Source organism: Eleutherodactylus coqui, chromosome 1, assembly GCF_035609145.1.
Source record: "Eleutherodactylus coqui strain aEleCoq1 chromosome 1, aEleCoq1.hap1, whole genome shotgun sequence".
Taxonomy (NCBI): Eukaryota; Metazoa; Chordata; class Amphibia; order Anura; family Eleutherodactylidae; genus Eleutherodactylus; species Eleutherodactylus coqui.
In genome coordinates, this window is record NC_089837.1 from 1277107 (window position 1) to 1294145 (window position 17039).

A 17039-nucleotide genomic window follows, 5' to 3' on the forward strand; every position below is an offset into this window, starting at 1 on the left:
TAAATGTCTGACCATTGTCTATGTGTATAACATCGCTCACACTCCACCCCGCCATACCGTGCACATCTCCACCTCCCCATACCGTGCACATCTCCACCCCGCCATACCGTGCACATCTCCACCCCGCCATACCGTGCACATCTCCACCTCGCCATACCGTGCACATCTCCACCTCGCCATACCGTGCACATCTCCACCTCGCCATACCGTGCACATCTCCACCTCGCCATACCGTGCACATCTCCACCTCGCCATACCGCGCACATCTCCACCTCGCCATACAGTGCCCATCTCCACCTCGCCGTACCGTGCACATCTCCACCTCGCCGTACCGTGCACATCTCCACCTCGCCGTACCGTGCACATCTCCACCCCGCCGTACCGTGCACTTCTCCACCTCGCCGTACCGTGCACATCTCCACCCCGCCGTACCGTGCACATCTCCACCCCACCATACCATGCACATCTCCAGCCCCTTTACCCTCTGTATCCCCCCATTACTTGTAGTATGTAAGCTGGTTGGAGCAGGACCCTCACCCCTATTGTCTCCATCAGCTGATTACTATGTAACCGCGGTTCTGTAATGTTTGTACTTTTGTCTTTCTGTATCCCCCCTGTCTATGTAAGCGCTGCGGGATATGTTGGCGCTATACAAATAAAGTTTATTATTATTATTATTATTATACAATGGCGCCATCTACTGGCTGGAGCCAGTACTGCAGTATGTGACATGCTGGAGAGGCCCCCGACAACAGAGCGGCCAGCAATATACAGTAAGAATACCCTGCGAAACGTCTTCCGACAACAGAGCTGCACAGACTTCAATCAGAATGAAGACGTCAGACAGTGGATTGGAAAAGGGTAAAATGTGATTTCTTAAAGATTTTCCCCAAAAAGAATATCAAAATGCTTTTTTCTCTTTGTGACTTCTCTGATGTCGACCAAGATTGGATTTACTTGTAAAACATTTCCAGCATTCAGAACATGAAAACGGCTTCTCTCCTGTGTGGCTTCTCTGATGTATATCAAGATGGAATTGTTTTGTAAAACTTTTCCCACACACTGAACACGAGCATTTCTCTTCTGTGTGGCTTCTCTCGTGTCTGACAAGATTTGATTTATTTGCAAAACCTTTTCCACATTCTCTACATGAAAACGGCTTCTCCCCTGTGTGAATTCTCTCATGTCTTACCAGATCAGATGAGTTGATAAAACGTTTCCCACATTCTGGACATGAATATGGCTTCTCTCCTGTGTGACTTCTCCTATGTATATCAAGGTGGAATTGTCTGGTAAAACATTTCCCACATACTGAACATGAACACGACTTCTCTTCCATGTGACGCCTCTCATGTCTACCAAGACTTGATTTATTAGCAAAGCGTTTGCCACATTCAGAACATGAATATGGCCTCTCTCCTCTGTGAATTCTCTCATGTATAACAAGATATGCTTTGGTTGTAAAGTATTTTCCACACAATGAACATGAAAATGCCTTTCGTCTTGAGTGACGCCTCTCATGTCGCACAAGACTTGATTTATCTGTAAAACCTCTCCCACACAATGAACATAAAAATGGCTTCTCTGCGGTGTGACTTCTCTCGTGCGTAATGAGTTGTGATCGAGTTATAAAGCGTTTCCCACATTGTGAACAAGAGTGTGGCTTCTCCCCGGTGTGACTTCTTCTGTGCACATAAAGATTTGAGCTTTTTGTAAACCGTTTTCCACATTCACCACATTGGAACCTTTTCCCCCCATCCTGACCCCCACTTGTGGTAGCCATCTGTGATTGGTCAGAAGGTTCCTCATGATTAGGGGGATTATATGATGGATCTGTACTGTGAAGTCCTGGAGGTACATTGATGGTAATGAGGTTTTCTCCTGAAGAGCGCGGCACGATATCTTCATCTTCTACCTTATAATGTACCGATAACATGAAGTTTCCCTCAGAGGTCGCACCGGGATTGTCTGTGAGGAATAAAAGGGATCTCAGGATTTCTTTTCTAAATCACACATTTAGCCCATTTCTGTTTGGCTCCATGCACACTCGTTCAGGCGCCCTTCCAGGCTTCCCATAGGAGGGCCCACAGAATAAATTTAACATGACTTTTACATTGCAAAAAATAAAATAAAATGCTAATCAAAAAGTTGTATGCAATCAAAGCGATCGCAACAGAAAACGAGGCGCTCCTCAGACAGAGCGCAAAAGGAAACCGTGGGGCTCCTCGGTGATCCCAAAAACATTGCTGCGAATGAAAAATGCTTTAAGGTCCCTTCACATGGGATGATTTGTGGGGTGCCGTCCCAGCGAGAATCGCTCCCAAGCTTTCACACTGGAGGATCATCCCTCACGGAGCACGCTGAGGATCGGTGCGCCTGCGGGCAGTCATTTATAACGGATGGCGCCGGTTTACACGGCCGATCCGGCCTTCAGTTCTATGCAAACAAGAAGCCAACTAATTCTCATTCATTGCGCAGTCGGGAAGCATTTACACCGAGCGCTCTGAATGACCCTATCTGCCTGTGTAAAGGGCCCTAGGGGCGCTTTGAAAGGAGCACCCTTAACCCCTTGATGACATGGCCTTTTTGGGCTTAAGGATGCAATGATTTTTGGCGGATTTTCTTCTCCATTTATCAAAAGTCATAACTTCTTTATTTTTCCGTTGACGCGGCTGTATAAGGGCTTGTTTTTTGCGTGGCGAACTGTCGTTTTTATCAGCGCCACTTTTGGGTACGTTGACTATATTGGAAAACTTTAATTTTTTTTTTATGATAGCAGGGAGAGAAAACGCATCAATTCTGCCATAGATTTTTTTTTTTTTTTACAGCGTCAATCATGCAGCATAAATGACACACTCATTTTTTCTGCGGGTCGGTACGGTTACAGCGATACCAAAATTCTTACATTTGTTTTAGGTTTTTCCACTTTTCTGCAATAAAAACCCTTTTTTTTGGAAATTTTTTTTTCTCTATCGCTGCATTCAAAGTCTTGTAACTTTTTTATTTTTCCATGGACGGAGCTCTGTGAGGGCTTATTATTTGTGAGACGAGCTCTACTTTTTATTAGTACCATTTTGGGGTACATACGGTGTTTTTGATCACTTTTATTGCATCTTTAGTGAGGCAAAATGCTAAAAATGTGCATTTTGCCTCAGTTTTTTAGCGGTTTTTTTATGCTTTCTTCCATGCACAGTCAAAAGCATGTGCAACGTATTGTACGCATCGTTACGGACGTGACAATACCAAATATGTGGGGTTTTAATTTTTTTTTTTTAACCTTTTTTTATGCTAATCTGAGAAAAAGCATAAAAAAGGGTTTTTTTACGTTTTTTTTTACATTTTTTAAATTCATTTTTGAAATTTTTTTTTTTTTACATTTGCGTCCCTCTGGGGGACTTTGACCACAGTACTGCCCATCACTGTGATAAGGCATCGCAGGGCTACAGCGATCATAGGCATTGGCAATAACTTCGCAAGAGCCGGCCGAAGACACTGAGGGAGCGCGCTCCCTCTGTGAAATCTCTCCCTGCCACGATCTGCGGGATCATATGTGATCTCGCGCTATCCACAGGACGTAGGTTTACGCCCTGTTGCGGGAAGTACCCCGCTGCCAGGACATAAACTTACGCCCTGGAGCGGGAAGGGGTTAATGCTCAGGTAATAGCATTGGTTAGCGAGCTGCACCTACGCTTGCAGGTTCAGCCCGGTAATTGTCAGGGTGCACCCCAACACTTGTGTCCTAGCACCCTGACAATGATGACTGGTCCTCAGGATAGGCCGACCAGCAGACTCAAGAGGCCATGGCTCTCAGTCAGCACCAGGCCACGCTCATCAGGCACGTGGCCTAAAAGCAGCTCCATCCCATTCAAGTGAGGAGACGGAGCTGAAACATGAGGCAGAGCCGCTATACAATGTGCGGGGTGCCTCGTGTGGAGGGAAGCGACAGCAGCACTCCCCCAAGCTTCAGTCAGCTCATTGGTAGAAACTCCAAGCGACCAGCACCAACAATCAACTATGGATGAGCCACCATGAGGACCGGTCACCGATATTAAAGGTCCCGGAAAACCATCTCAGTCCTGATTTATTGAAATGTGAGGGGAAAGGCCTAACGGAGCTTGTAGAAAGCCGAGCCCCTCAGGACAGTCCTCCCAGTCACATGGCACCTTACAGCTATGGGGGCTCCAACTCAGAGTACCCCAAATGTAGGAGCGCCTCACGCCTTCAGGAAAGGCTGGTTTATTAACCCCTTCACACATTCATGTCCTGGGTGTGCATGTTTTATATGGAGTGCTGTTCGGTCATCATGGTAGTTGGCGGGCTTCCGAAGGCCCCCACTGCCCCCGTGCCACTGTCAAAATACATTACAATGTAATACTGTGGTAATACATTATACTGTATGAGTGATCAGACCACCGCAAGTTCAAGTCCCCTCTGGGGGCTAAAAAATAAAGGAAAAAAAAAAGTTTTCAATTATTGGAAAAATAAAGGAAATTTAACCCCGCCCCTTCCCTTAAAAAAAAAAATCATATTTGGTATCGCCGTGTTCATAAAAGTCAGATGTGGCAAAGTAACACATTATTTATACTGCATGGCGAACGCTGTCAGAAAAAAAGGCCAGAACTGCGCATTTCTCATGACCCAGTCTCCAAGAAAAAATGTAAAAAAAAGCGATCAAAAAGTCACACAAGCTCCAAACGGTACCAATAGAAACTACCGGATGTCCTTCAAACATTGAACCCTCGCACAACTCGGGCGACGGAAAAATAAAACAGTTCTGGTGGCAGAAAGATATTTTTTACAAAGAAATGTTATTTTCTAACAGTAGCGCAGCAAAAACTAACCTGCATAAACGTGGCCTCGTCGTAACTGTACGCCCCACGCCCAATGTGCATGTGACATAGTGACGGGTGGGGCGTCAGCCATTTGTGTGACGTTAGATTGCATTGGCAGCTTTCAGTCGGCCTTTCGCCCGTTTCCTCCCTCCTGCCTGTTGGGCTCCCCTCATCTTGGACCAGAGCTGTGATGTAAACAACCCCTTCCTTTCTTCCTTGCCTCCTGTCTCCACCTGTCCCTGTGGTTTAGAATTAGCATGAGGAGACCAAATTGTGTGACCCTTTACTTGTGAATGACGTCTGAGGAAGGTCATTCACCTCGGAGCGGGGGGGCTCACAGACGTTCTGGCTCCAACATTGAAATTAGGGAAAAACCTTTTAATAGGGATTATTGGTCATGTGAAGGTCCCAGCCGGATATGAATTATATTTCCAGAATCGGGCGGGCCAGCTGAACAAAACATCTAAACTCATTGGGGTGCGGGGCCCAGAACACTGCCAAATCGTGTACCCGTGTACCTGGGTATAATTTACGTGTCACATTTGGTGAATAGATAAAATGATGACCAGAGATATGCCAGGTATATATTCAAAATCAGGGGATCTCCTGTGGAGATATGGCCGAAATGGGAAATTATGATTTTCCCAGGTACCTACTAAGCATGAGCGAGTATACTCGCTAAGGCACTACTCGTCCGAGTAATGTGCTTTAGACGAGTATCTCTCTGCTCGTCCTTAAAGAGTCGGGGACCGCTGCGGCCCCCGCAGCTCTCTGCTCGTCCTTAAAGAGTCGGGGACCGCTGCGGCCCCCGCAGCTCCCCGCCCCGCGGCGGCCCCCGAATCTTCAGGGACGAGCAGGGAGATACTCGTCTAAGGCACATTACTCGGACGAGTAGTGCCTTAGCGAGTATACTCGCTCATCCTTACTACCTACGCATTTATCCCTCCTTTCTCTGAATGCCCTAGAGGGGCACGGGGGAAGTTGTGTTCTGGGGAAACCTTTAAACTATGGGCTCAGAGAGACCCAGTTGTCAGACCTTCAGAGATACGCCACAGTGTAAGGACTTTCCCGTTGCTTCCAGTGACTCCACACAATCAGAAACTTGGGCCAAACATCCCAAATCTGGTATCTTTCTGTTATTTCTTCCTTGTTTACTTTAACTATGGTCTGTTGTGTATGCCTGTGAACCTTACCTCCACTCTAACATTTTTCTGTATATATTTGTACATAATATTTAGCACTGCTATTCTTTTTTCTAGAATGAATCTGCAATCTATTAGTTGAACCTTGTCCGGTTTAAAATGAACCATAAACTCTGAAGACTGTGTTCATAATTCATAGTCCAGTTTCCACCCGTGATGAAAGCTGGTGGTGGCAGCAAGTGCAAGCTGGTATTGTAGAGTGCGGGAGGAATTTAGCGCGGATTAGAGGGTGATTTGAGCTTTTGTTCTGCATGCGTGCAGGAGCCTGGGAAAGCTGGGTACAAATCCACCTGTATTCTAATGACTCTTCACTTGAAATCTCACTAGAGTGATCGATCATGGCAAGCGGTCATAGCGGCAAGAGCGCTCGGAGGGACAAATTGGCGATCGAGGTGGGATCGATCAGGGGTCCCCACTCTCTCTTCATGACAAATTGGTGGCAGTGATGGGATATTTAAAAGGTTTGTGCCAGAATTAAGCAATTAATCCTCAGACGAAGAAAGTTAGCAGACTCTTTGTGAAGGTCGCCACAAAACTTTTACAAGATTTTGACTCAGTGCTAATATATCATTTTTCTTTGGAGAAAGAATATACTGTGTGTATCTGCAGACAGTCCTCCCCAGCAGAGGCAGCGATGGACCGAGCCCTAGTAGTCCAAGGCAATAGCAGCTCTCAGCAGGACTTGGACTTGTTTACCTAGAGGGACCTACAGCAGTTGAGCAACATGGACCCAGCTCCTTCTCCAGCTGCAAGAGACCGCAGCATGTAAAACAGAGCGCCAGGCTGAGCAAGAGGCTACAGAATGTGAACACCAGGCTGAGCGTGAGGCTGCAAAGTGCCAGGCTGAGCGAGGGCACCAACTGCAAATAGCCCAGATCGAGAGCTAGGCTTCCACCCCACAGACCCGTGGGGCCCGTGACACGACATCCTTGGAACCCCAGGCAAAGGACTTCAGTGTGATGAAGCCAGACAAGGACTTGGCCAGTTTTCTAGGGAGATTTGAAAAAGCATGTTGCCGGTAACAGATACCCCTTGGGGAATGGGTTAAGTTCCTAACCCCAAGGCTCAGAGGCAAAGTCCTGGAGATATTCGTGAAAGTCCCCACAGAGTAGGATGGTGACTACGAGACCCTCGAAGCAACCTTGGCCCGCTAGTACAACCTCTCTTCGGAGGTGTACTGCCAAAAGTTCCAGGCTCTATGGCTCGGACCCAAAAACAGCCATGCCATCGCACAAAGTGGCTTGGCTACCACCTTCCAGCAATGGATCCAAGGATTATCCTCCACCATATTGGAGGATATGAAGGACTTAATGATAAAAGAACAGTTACTAGAGATCAACTCGGAGGAAGTGCAACAGTTCGTCATGGACGGTAAGCCAAAGATTTCAGTTGAAGCAGCCGAGATCGCCGACACATACATTGCCAACAGAGCAGTTAGAGAGCGGAAAGCTGCAACAAGATGGAGAGGGCGGTAAGCTGAAATCTGACTCTTCCAACTCCTCTTCCCCAGCCAACAGGTCCTCCAGGGGGTATGCTCCCTCTCTCCCCTCCAAGCCTCCTATGAATACCCGCAGATGTTTTTCCTGCAGCAAAGTGGGCCATGTCAGCACCACCTGCCCTGACAGAAAGAAGAAGGCTCCCGTCTCCAAGCCCCCTGGGTCTGCCGCAGGTATTATCCTGGCGGGTGGGGGTGATAGAAAGGACACAGACAACCTGCAAGCAGTTACTGTGGGAAAGACTGCGACTGTGGGGCTGCGTGACACTGGTGGAGAAAGGACCCTAATATGCCCCAAACTCATGTCCCCCTAGGATATCATCCCTGGGAAAACCCAGACCATTAAAAGGAGTTGGGGGCACCATCCCTACTCTGCCCATGGCCCGGGTCTACCTGGATTGGGGTGCGGGAAGTGGGGGTATATGATGACCTGCCTAAACATCTATTGTTGGGGACGGATCTTGGGCATTTAGTGGCTCATTATGAGCCAGCTGGGTGCCCAGGATCTGATGAAAAGTCAATGGGTAATGTCACTGTTGAAACTGCTGGGGATGTTATGTGTGTTACGTCTGCTGGGCACACCGGGTTACCGAGCCTCAGCACGGATGCAAGACGGTGTTCACACAAACGCCATAAGCACACACAAAATGCACACTGAACACCAAGTTAGGACTGCAAACTGAGGACAGTCTGGACACCTGTAGTCCCAGTCTGCATCATATGCAGAACCCCTCTCCCCTTCCCTCTGACAGGTACGGCCTCCAGATGTCTTGTGTGTGCGTCAGGTGGGTGATGCCTGACACGGTTCCCTGTATGACAGTTTGGTGTCTGACTCTTTCCCCTTAGTGTGAGGTCACTTGCGCTAACAATGGTTTATCTGTATGTATGTGAGCTCTGAGTGGCATTTCTATGTTAGGTTTCTCTGTCACCTAGAGTTTTCTGTTTATGCATGATGTGTGATGCATGTCTGTACAGGTGGCCGGTCCTGTCAAAGGGAAGGGGTGAGGGGGTCTGCATAAGATGCAGATGGGGACTACAGGTGTCCAAACCGTCCTCAGGGCAGGTGAGAGACTACAGACTAGATATGCACAACACCCAGCTCTGAGTGTGAGTAACACAGAATGCATAAACAGGATAAAATGACTGGCATGTTCTGGCAAGAGAAGCTAGTATTTATGTGCAGCAGACCCGGGGGATTGGCTGGAGAAACTCCACACCCAGCCAGATCAAATGCCCCTCACATGTAAAGTTTGCTCATGGAAACCTATAGCGAAGTGGAGGGGAAGGGGTTGCACATCATAAGCTTTGCCTCCCCAAACGGGCAGACGTGTGAGGGCAGACCACGTAGCCGCATTTATGCGATTATTAAGCTAGCAGGGAGACCCCGCAATGGCTCCAATTGGCTGATATGGCGCTTGATGACCTAATCAGAGCCGGCGCTGGATTAACCAATGACACCAATCCAATGAAATAAGCTGAGGAAAGTACAAGGAGGCAGCGGCAGAGAAGGGGAGCCGACCCACGGAGGAGGAAAGGGGAGCAGTATAAGCTGCCTCCAGGACAGTCCAAGGTTTCTTCACCAGCCAACTGGAGCGCCCCCCAGGCTCAAGAGAGGTGGTGGCATGGCAGCCAAATACCAGGGATTGTAGGAGAGACGCTATATATTAACCACTTCACACCCCAGGACACAGGGTTTCCATGGAGCAGGATTGGGATCAGTACGGCCGGTACTGGCTGTCTTCAACAGCCGACACACCGGCAGCAACTACGATCAGTGTTCCTGCTAACCGGAATTGTTAACCCTTTCAACGCTGCTATCAACTCTAACAGAGGCGTTTAAATGCGCCAATGGGTGTTCAGGGGGTCTGATTGCGAGTAGCCTCTCAATTATGGTAGCCTGGGGCCTTGTGAAGGCACCCAGCGCTGCTATGACTTACGCTCCATCTGACAGAATGCAGTATAATGCAATATCATGGTATTGTACTATACTCTATGAGCAATCAAACAATCACAAGTTCACGTTCTCTATGGGGACGAGACAAGGTAAAAAAATAAAGGAAAAAATGAAAATGGAAAAAAAAGGGGCTGTCATTAGTAGAAGAGGTACAGAGGCAGCAGGAATCTGAGATGGTCCTCGGGAGAACAGCGATGGGGAGTAGAAGAGGTACAGAGGCACCAGGAATCTGTGGTGGTCTTTGGGAGAACAGCAATGGGGAGTACAGGAGGTACAGAGGCACCAGGAATCTGTGGTGGTCCTCAGGAGAACAGCGATGGGGAGTAGAAGAGGTACAGGGGCACCTGGAATCTGTGATGGTCCTTGGGAGAACAGCGATGGGGAGTACAGGGGGAACAGAGGCACTAGGAATATGTGGTGGTTCTCGGGAGAACAGTGATGGGGAGTAGAAGAGGTACAGGGGCACCAGGATCCTGTGGTGGTTCTCGGGAGAACAGCGATGGGGAGTACAGGAGGTACAGAGGCACCAGGAATCTGTGGTAGTCCTCAGGAGAACAGCGATGGGGAGTAGAAGAAGTACAGGGGCACCGGGAATCTGTGATGGCCCTTGGGAGAACAGTGATGGGAAGAACAGAGGCACCAGGAATCTGTGATGGTCTTTGGGAGAACAGCGATGGGGAGTACAGAGGCACCAGGAATCTGTGGTGGTCCTCGGGAGAACAGCGATGGGGAGTACAGGAGGTACAGAGGCACCAGGAATCTGAGATGGTCCTCGGGAGAACAGCGATGGGGAATACAGGAGGTACAGAGGCACCAGGAATCTGTGGTGGTCCTCGGGAGAACAGCAATGGGGAGTATAGGAGGTACAGAGGCACCAGGAATCTGTGGTGGTCCTTGGGAGAACAGCAATGGGGAGTACAGAAGGTACAGAGAAACCAGGAATCTGAGATGGCCCTCGGGAGAACAGTGATGGGAAGTACAGAGGGTACAGAGGCACCAGGAATATGTGGTGGTTCTCGGGAGAACAGTGATGGGGAGTAGAAGAGGTACAGGGGCACCAGGATCCTGTGGTGGTCCTCGGGAGAACAGCAATGGGGAGTATAGGAGGTACAGAGGCGCCAGGAATCTGTGGTGGTTCTTGAGAGAACAGCGATGGGGAGTACAGGAGGTACAGGGGCACCAGGAATCTGTGGTGGTCCTCAGGAGAACAGCGATGGGGAAAACGGGAGGTACAGAGGCAGCAGTAATCTGTGGTAGTCCTCAGGAGAACAGCGATGGGGAGGAGATGAGGTACAGGGGCACCTGGAATCTGTGATGGTCCTTGGGAGAACAGCGATGGGGAGTACAGGAGGTACAGAGGCACCAGGAATCTGTGGTAGTCCTCAGGAGAACAGCGATGGGGAGTAGAAGAAGTACAGGGGCACCGGGAATCTGTGATGGCCCTTGGGAGAACAGTGATGGGAAGAACAGAGGCACCAGGAATCTGTGATGGTCTTTGGGAGAACAGCGATGAGGAGTACAGAGGCACCAGGAATCTGTGGTGGTCCTCGGGAGAACAGCGATGGGGAGTACAGGAGGTACAGAGGCACCAGGAATCTGAGATGGTCCTCGGGAGAACAGCGATGGGGAATACAGGAGGTACAGAGGCACCAGGAATCTGTGGTGGTCCTCGGGAGAACAGCAATGGGGAGTATAGGAGGTACAGAGGCACCAGGAATCTGTGGTGGTCCTTGGGAGAACAGCAATGGGGAGTACAGAAGGTACAGAGAAACCAGGAATCTGAGATGGCCCTCGGGAGAACAGTGATGGGAAGTACAGAGGGTACAGAGGCACCAGGAATCTGTGGTGGTCCTTAGGAGAACAGCGATGGGGAGTACAGGAGGTACAGAGGCACCAGGAATCTGTGGTAGTCCTCGGGAGAACAGCGATGGGGAGTACAGGAGGTACAGAGGTACCAGGAATCTGTGGTGGTCCTCAGGAGAACAGCGATGGGGAGTATGCGAGGTGCATCTGTACTTAATCTCCCTTCAGGAAGATCAGCAAGCAGGGAGTGAAGCGCTTTGCACACTTCTAAGGCCCAGATTATCCGCAACGGCGCTCCGCTACTGACGGGGAAGATTTTTTTCCCCTTTTTTGCTTTCTTTTTTAGAAGTATCTTCTGGAGAGCACAGAGAGAACACGGGAGTATGTGGGCGGATCCAGCAGCCCCTAAACACTGCGTCAGAGGGCAGACCGGCGGCTGTAGCGCTGCACACAGCGAGGAGCCCAGAGAGGTGAGTCGTTCATCATATTCACACACTCCGGTGGTGGGAGAAATGCTATTTATTTGCAAATCTCTTTTGTCCAAGTGATTAATCTGCAATTTCTCGCCGTTAGTGCCGCTGATCGTCACCACTGCCCCAAGTACCGAGACTAAGCCCAATACATGACCGGACCCATAGAAGAGCCGGGGACGATTTCTATACATTCACTTCGATCTGACACATAACACCGTGTATCACCACCTGAAGGGCTACTAGAGCGCTAAGGGGCAACCGAACCTTGAAGAACCCCCCAGCTCATCATCACCTACCTGCGGGAACGTCCTCCTCCACCTCACTCTGCCACGGGTGATCGCCCCTCATCCTCTCTTCTTCTACCTCCACTTTAATATCATCTTCACCCTGATGAGTCATATGGGACAATTCAGTACAATATGGTGGAGGGGCGGGAAATCTAACACACCGCCGAAATGTATGACTGCAGGAGGAAAGAGCTCCATAGCCCCACCCCCTGTATAGAGTAGGACCAGAGCTCCACCCCCTACATAGAGCTGGACCAGAGAGCTCCACCCCCTATATAGAGCAGGAGCAGAGAGCTCCACCCCCTATATAGAGCAGGAGCAGAGAGCTCCACCCCCTATAGAGCAGGACCTGAGAGCTCCACCCCCTATATAGAGCAGGACCTGAGAGCTCCACCCCCTATATAGAGCAGCACCTGAGCTCCACCCCCTATATAGAGCAGCACCTGAGAGCTCCACCCCCTATATAGAGCAGCACCTGAGAGCTCCACCCCCTATATAGAGCCGAAGCACGGAGCTCCACCCCTTCTATAGAACAGGACCAGAGCTCCACCCCCTAGAGCACTACCATAGCTCCACCCCTATATAGAGCAGGAGAACATAGCCTTAGCCCCTATATAGAGTAGGGGCAAAGAGTTTCACCCCTATGTAGATCAGGACCATAGCTCCACCCCCTATATAGAGCCGCACCAGAGAGCTCTACCGACTATACAGAGCAGAACCATAGCTCCACCCTCTATAAAGAGCAGGACTATGGCTCCACCCCGTATATAGAGCAGGACCATAGCTCCACCCCTATATAGAGCAGGACCAGAAAGCTCCACCCCATATACACAGCAGGACCAGAGTCCCACCCCATATATAGAGCAGGAGGAAAGAGCTTCACCCCTTATATAGAGCAGGACCAAAGAACTCCGCCCCCTGTATAGATGTACTACAGGGCTCAGCACCATCTACCTGCTGGTTATCGGGAACATCTTCCTCTGGACGGTCTTGGGAATACAGAAGACGGGGATATCTCCTCCCGGCTCCATCTGTGGAGACACAAAGTGATGAAATAGATTATACATTCAATGACGGGAGAATGTAGGCGACCTCAAACCTGCCGCCTCTTACCTGGTGACCCCGTCTCCAACATGGCGGCCACTTACACATCCCGCTGGCCCCTTACATACTCCCACTCCTCTTACCTGGTGACCCCGCCTCCAGCATGGCGGACTCGTACACATCCCTCTACATACTCCCACTCCTCTTACCTGGTGACCCCGCCTCCATCATGGCGGCCGCGTACACATCCCGCCGGCCCTCTACATACTCCCACTCCCCTTACCTGGTGACCCCGCCTCCAGCATGGCGGCTGCGTACACATCCCTCTACATCCTCCCACTCCTCTTACCTGGTGACCCTGCCTCCAGCATGGCGGCCGCGTACACATCCCGCCGGCCCTCTACATACTCCCACTCCTCTTACCTGGTGACCCCGCCTCGAGCATGGCGGCCGTGTACACATCCCTCTAAATACTCCCACTCCTCTTACCTGGTGACCCCGCCTCGAGCATGGCGGCCGTGTACACATCCCTCTAAATACTCCCACTCCTCTTACCTGGTGACCCCGCCTCCAGCATGGCGGCCGCGTACACATCCCTCTACATACTCCCACTCCTCTTACCTGGTGACCCCGCCTCCATCATGGCGGCCCCGTACACATCCCTCTACATCCTCCCACTCCTCTTACCTGGTGACCCCGCCTCCATCATGGCGGCCACGTACAAATCCCTCTACATTCTCCCACTCCTCTTACCTGGTGACCCCGCCTCCAGCATGGCGGCCGCGTACACATCCCGCCGGCCCTCTACATCCTCCCACTCCTCTTACCTGGTGACCCCGCCTCCAGCATGGCGGCCGCGTACACATCCCTCTACATACTCCCACTCCTCTTACCTGGTGACCCCGCCTCCAGCATGGCGGCCGCGTACACATCCCGCCGGCCCTCTACATACTCCCACTCCTCTTACCTGGTGACCCCGCCTCCATCATGGCGGCCGCGTACACATCCCGCCGGCCCTCTACATACTCCCACTCCTCTTACCTGGTGACCCCGCCTCCAGCATGGCGGCCGCGTACACATCCCTCTACATCCCCCCACTCCTCTTACCTGGTGACCCCGCCTCCAGCATGGCGGCCGCGTACACATCCCGCCGGCCCTCTACATACTCCCACTCCTCTTACCTGGTGACCCCGCCTCCAGCATGGCGGCCGCGTACACATCCCGCCGGCCCTCTACATACTCCCACTCCTCTTACCTGGTGACCCCGCCTCCAGCATGGCGGCCCCGTACACATCCCTCTACATCCTCCCACTCCTCTTACCTGGTGATCCCGCCTCCACCATGGCGGCCCCGTACACATCCCTCTACATACTCCCACTCCTCTTACCTGGTGATCCCGCCTCCAGCATGGCGGCCCCGTACACATCCCTCTACATACTCCCACTCCTCTTACCTGGTGACCCCGCCTCCAGCATGGCGGCCGCGTACACATCCCGCCGGCCCTCTACATACTCCCACTCCTCCATGGAGAAATAGACGGCCACATCCTGACACCTTATAGGAACCTGACAACACAATATCCAGTCATCAGCCAGAGCCCCCCGCTAGAATGTCCCCCCACATTCCCCGCAGTCACCTCTCCTGTCAGCAGCTCCGTCATCTTGTTGGTGAGTTCTAGAAGCTTCTGGATCAGGGAGTGAGGATGGATGATGGGAGTCGCTGTCTTCTTCACTGCTGTGTACTCCTGTGGATGGAGGGAGACGCTCAGGGATGGCACAAATACAAGACAGATGGGAGGAATGGAGGGAAGTTCACCTCTCCGGTCAGCAGGTAGATGATCTCCCAGGTGACGGCTAATATCCTTCCGCTCATCTCCGTGCCGTCCATCTTGGGGTCATTCAGGAGTAGGATGATGGGGGTTGTAGTCCAGCAGGCACCTCTATGAGAGGAGGAGGAGGAAACATACAGAAATCTATATACATTTTGTATCGAAATGACAGTAAAAATAAGGTGAGGCCATTTCTACCGCACTGCCATCGCTGGTACAGATCACAGGAAGTTTTTCTCTTTTATTTTATTCCCCTCGAAACCTGATAAAAGTGATTTTAGGACATTTGTACCCCAAAAAGATTCCAGAAGGAGAAACTACAAGACAGAAATCCTCACACAGCTTCCACCAGATACAGTGACATCTATAGTCACCACACAGGCCCTCGGGCCCATCATATCTCCCATGTGACGACCTGTATAAAGACTGACTACACAGAGAATGGAGCTGTTAGCATAGGCGGCAGGGCTGGGATGTGAGTTGGTCCATCAACCTTTCCTGTATAGAGGTCAGGCTCACAGGCCTGTAGTTCCTGGGTCCACCTTCTTCCCTTTTTTGACAATAAGGACAACATTTGCCCTTTTCCAATCTTCTGGGACTTCTCCTGTTCTCCAGGAAGTTTCAATGATTCTGGCGAGTGGTTCAGCAATTACCTCGGCTGCTTCTTTCAGTATCCTAGGATGTAATTCATCTGGACCTTGAGACTTGGATTCATGTAAGTTAGCTAAGTGTTCCCTCGCCATCTCTCTGCTTACAGATAGCCTGCATTCTTTTATTCCCCCAATAGCACAGGGAAGATCAGCTGATGTTCCATCTACTTTCTGAGAGAAAACAGATACAAAATAGGAATTTAACAGTCTGTCCTTCTCACCATCATTCTTAACCAATTCACCATTTTCATCTTGTAAGCATCCAATAGCATCTCTGACTTTTCTCTTGACACCCCCCCCCCCCCCAAATCCTTTTACTTATTGCTGTTAGGCCTCTTTCACACAGGTTACAAAATCTCGCTTCAAATTGCATGTGTGTGAAGCTCCTGGTTTCCAATGGATTATTTAACATGAGATGTTTTGTAGCCTGAAAGAACCCATTGGAAACCAGGAGCTTCACACACATGCAATTTATAGAGATGATTTTGTAGCCCGTGTGAAAGAGCCCTGAACCTCAATTCATTACTAGCTTTAGCTTTTCTGATACTTGCCCTACAGTTTCTGCAGACCCCATTATATTCTTCTTTAGATATTCCCCCTCTTTCCATTTGATAAACATATTTTCTTCCTCTTTAACATGTGTACAAGTTCTGTGTTCATCCATCCGGGTCTCTTTAAATGCTTCCCATTCTTCCTTCTTTTAGGGATTGGTAACGATTGTGCTTTGAGAATCTCATTTCACAATATTTCCCAACCTTCTTGGACATTTCTGTCCTTAAGAACATCCAGCCATTGGATTCTTCCTCTCCTCTTTCTGAGTTCAGTAAAATCTGCCTTTCTGAAATCCAACCTTGAGGTCTGAGTCTTCTCAGGTCTTCCTCCCCTTGTTATCCAACATCCAAGGATATCCTGATCGCTGCCTCCTAAGGTCCCAGCCACCCTTACTTCCTCAACCATTCCCTCCCTGTTGGTGAGAATTAAGGCCAAGATAGCAGATCCCCTTGTTTTCTCTTCTACCGTCTGGCAGATAAAGTTGTCACCAAGAGCGGATAAGAATCTGTTGGATCCATTACTTTTACCTGGGAGATTCCCAACAAATGTCTGGATGGTAAAATCTCCCATGATCACTATGTTGGGCTTCTTTGAGAGCTTGGCCATCTGATGTAGAAAGAGTTCCTCCATGTCTTCTGCTTGTCCAGGCGGCCTATAGTAAATGCCTACAATGGTGTCCTTTCTGTTGTTCTCTCCTTGTATTCTTACCCAAACAGTTTCTACAGAACTCCCAGCTCTGAAGCTTGAATCTCTGTGGAGATGAATGTACTCCTAACATACAACACAACACCTCCTCCCCTTTTATTAGGTCTGTTTCTTATAAATAAGTTGTATCCTTCAATCCTTGTATCCCAATCATGTGTATCATCCCACCAAGTTTCCGTGATGCCGATGACATCATATTTCTCTTCCTGTGTTC

The 17039-nt window shown here is 50.0% G+C and overlaps 2 protein-coding genes across 2 annotated transcripts in view; one reads left to right on the forward strand and one right to left on the reverse strand.

The window, feature by feature from the left end:
* LOC136617429 (zinc finger protein 300-like) overlaps nt 1–17039 on the forward strand; it is a 1148901-nt gene that overhangs the window by 334239 nt on the left and 797623 nt on the right. The window lies entirely within an intron of this gene.
* On the reverse strand, nt 472–13181 carry LOC136615522 (zinc finger protein 432-like). The gene is made up of 4 exons (XM_066594169.1): nt 13160–13181; nt 13001–13077; nt 12056–12146; nt 472–1968 (listed from the first exon to the last, which is right to left on the reverse strand). The coding sequence occupies exons 1-4, from the start codon at nt 13179–13181 to the stop codon at nt 902–904; spliced, it is 1257 nt and encodes a 418-aa protein (XP_066450266.1). The 3' UTR covers nt 472–901.

Coding starts and splice junctions, on each gene's coding strand:
- LOC136615522 (XM_066594169.1), bottom strand. CDS start 13,181: ATGTTGGAGACGGGGTCACCAG. Junction 13,078..13,159: donor GTTGGAGACGGGGTCACCAG/GTAAGAGGCGGC, acceptor GTGTCTCCACAG/ATGGAGCCGGGAGGAGATAT. Junction 12,147..13,000: donor ATGTTCCCGATAACCAGCAG/GTAGATGGTGCT, acceptor ATGACTCATCAG/GGTGAAGATGATATTAAAGT.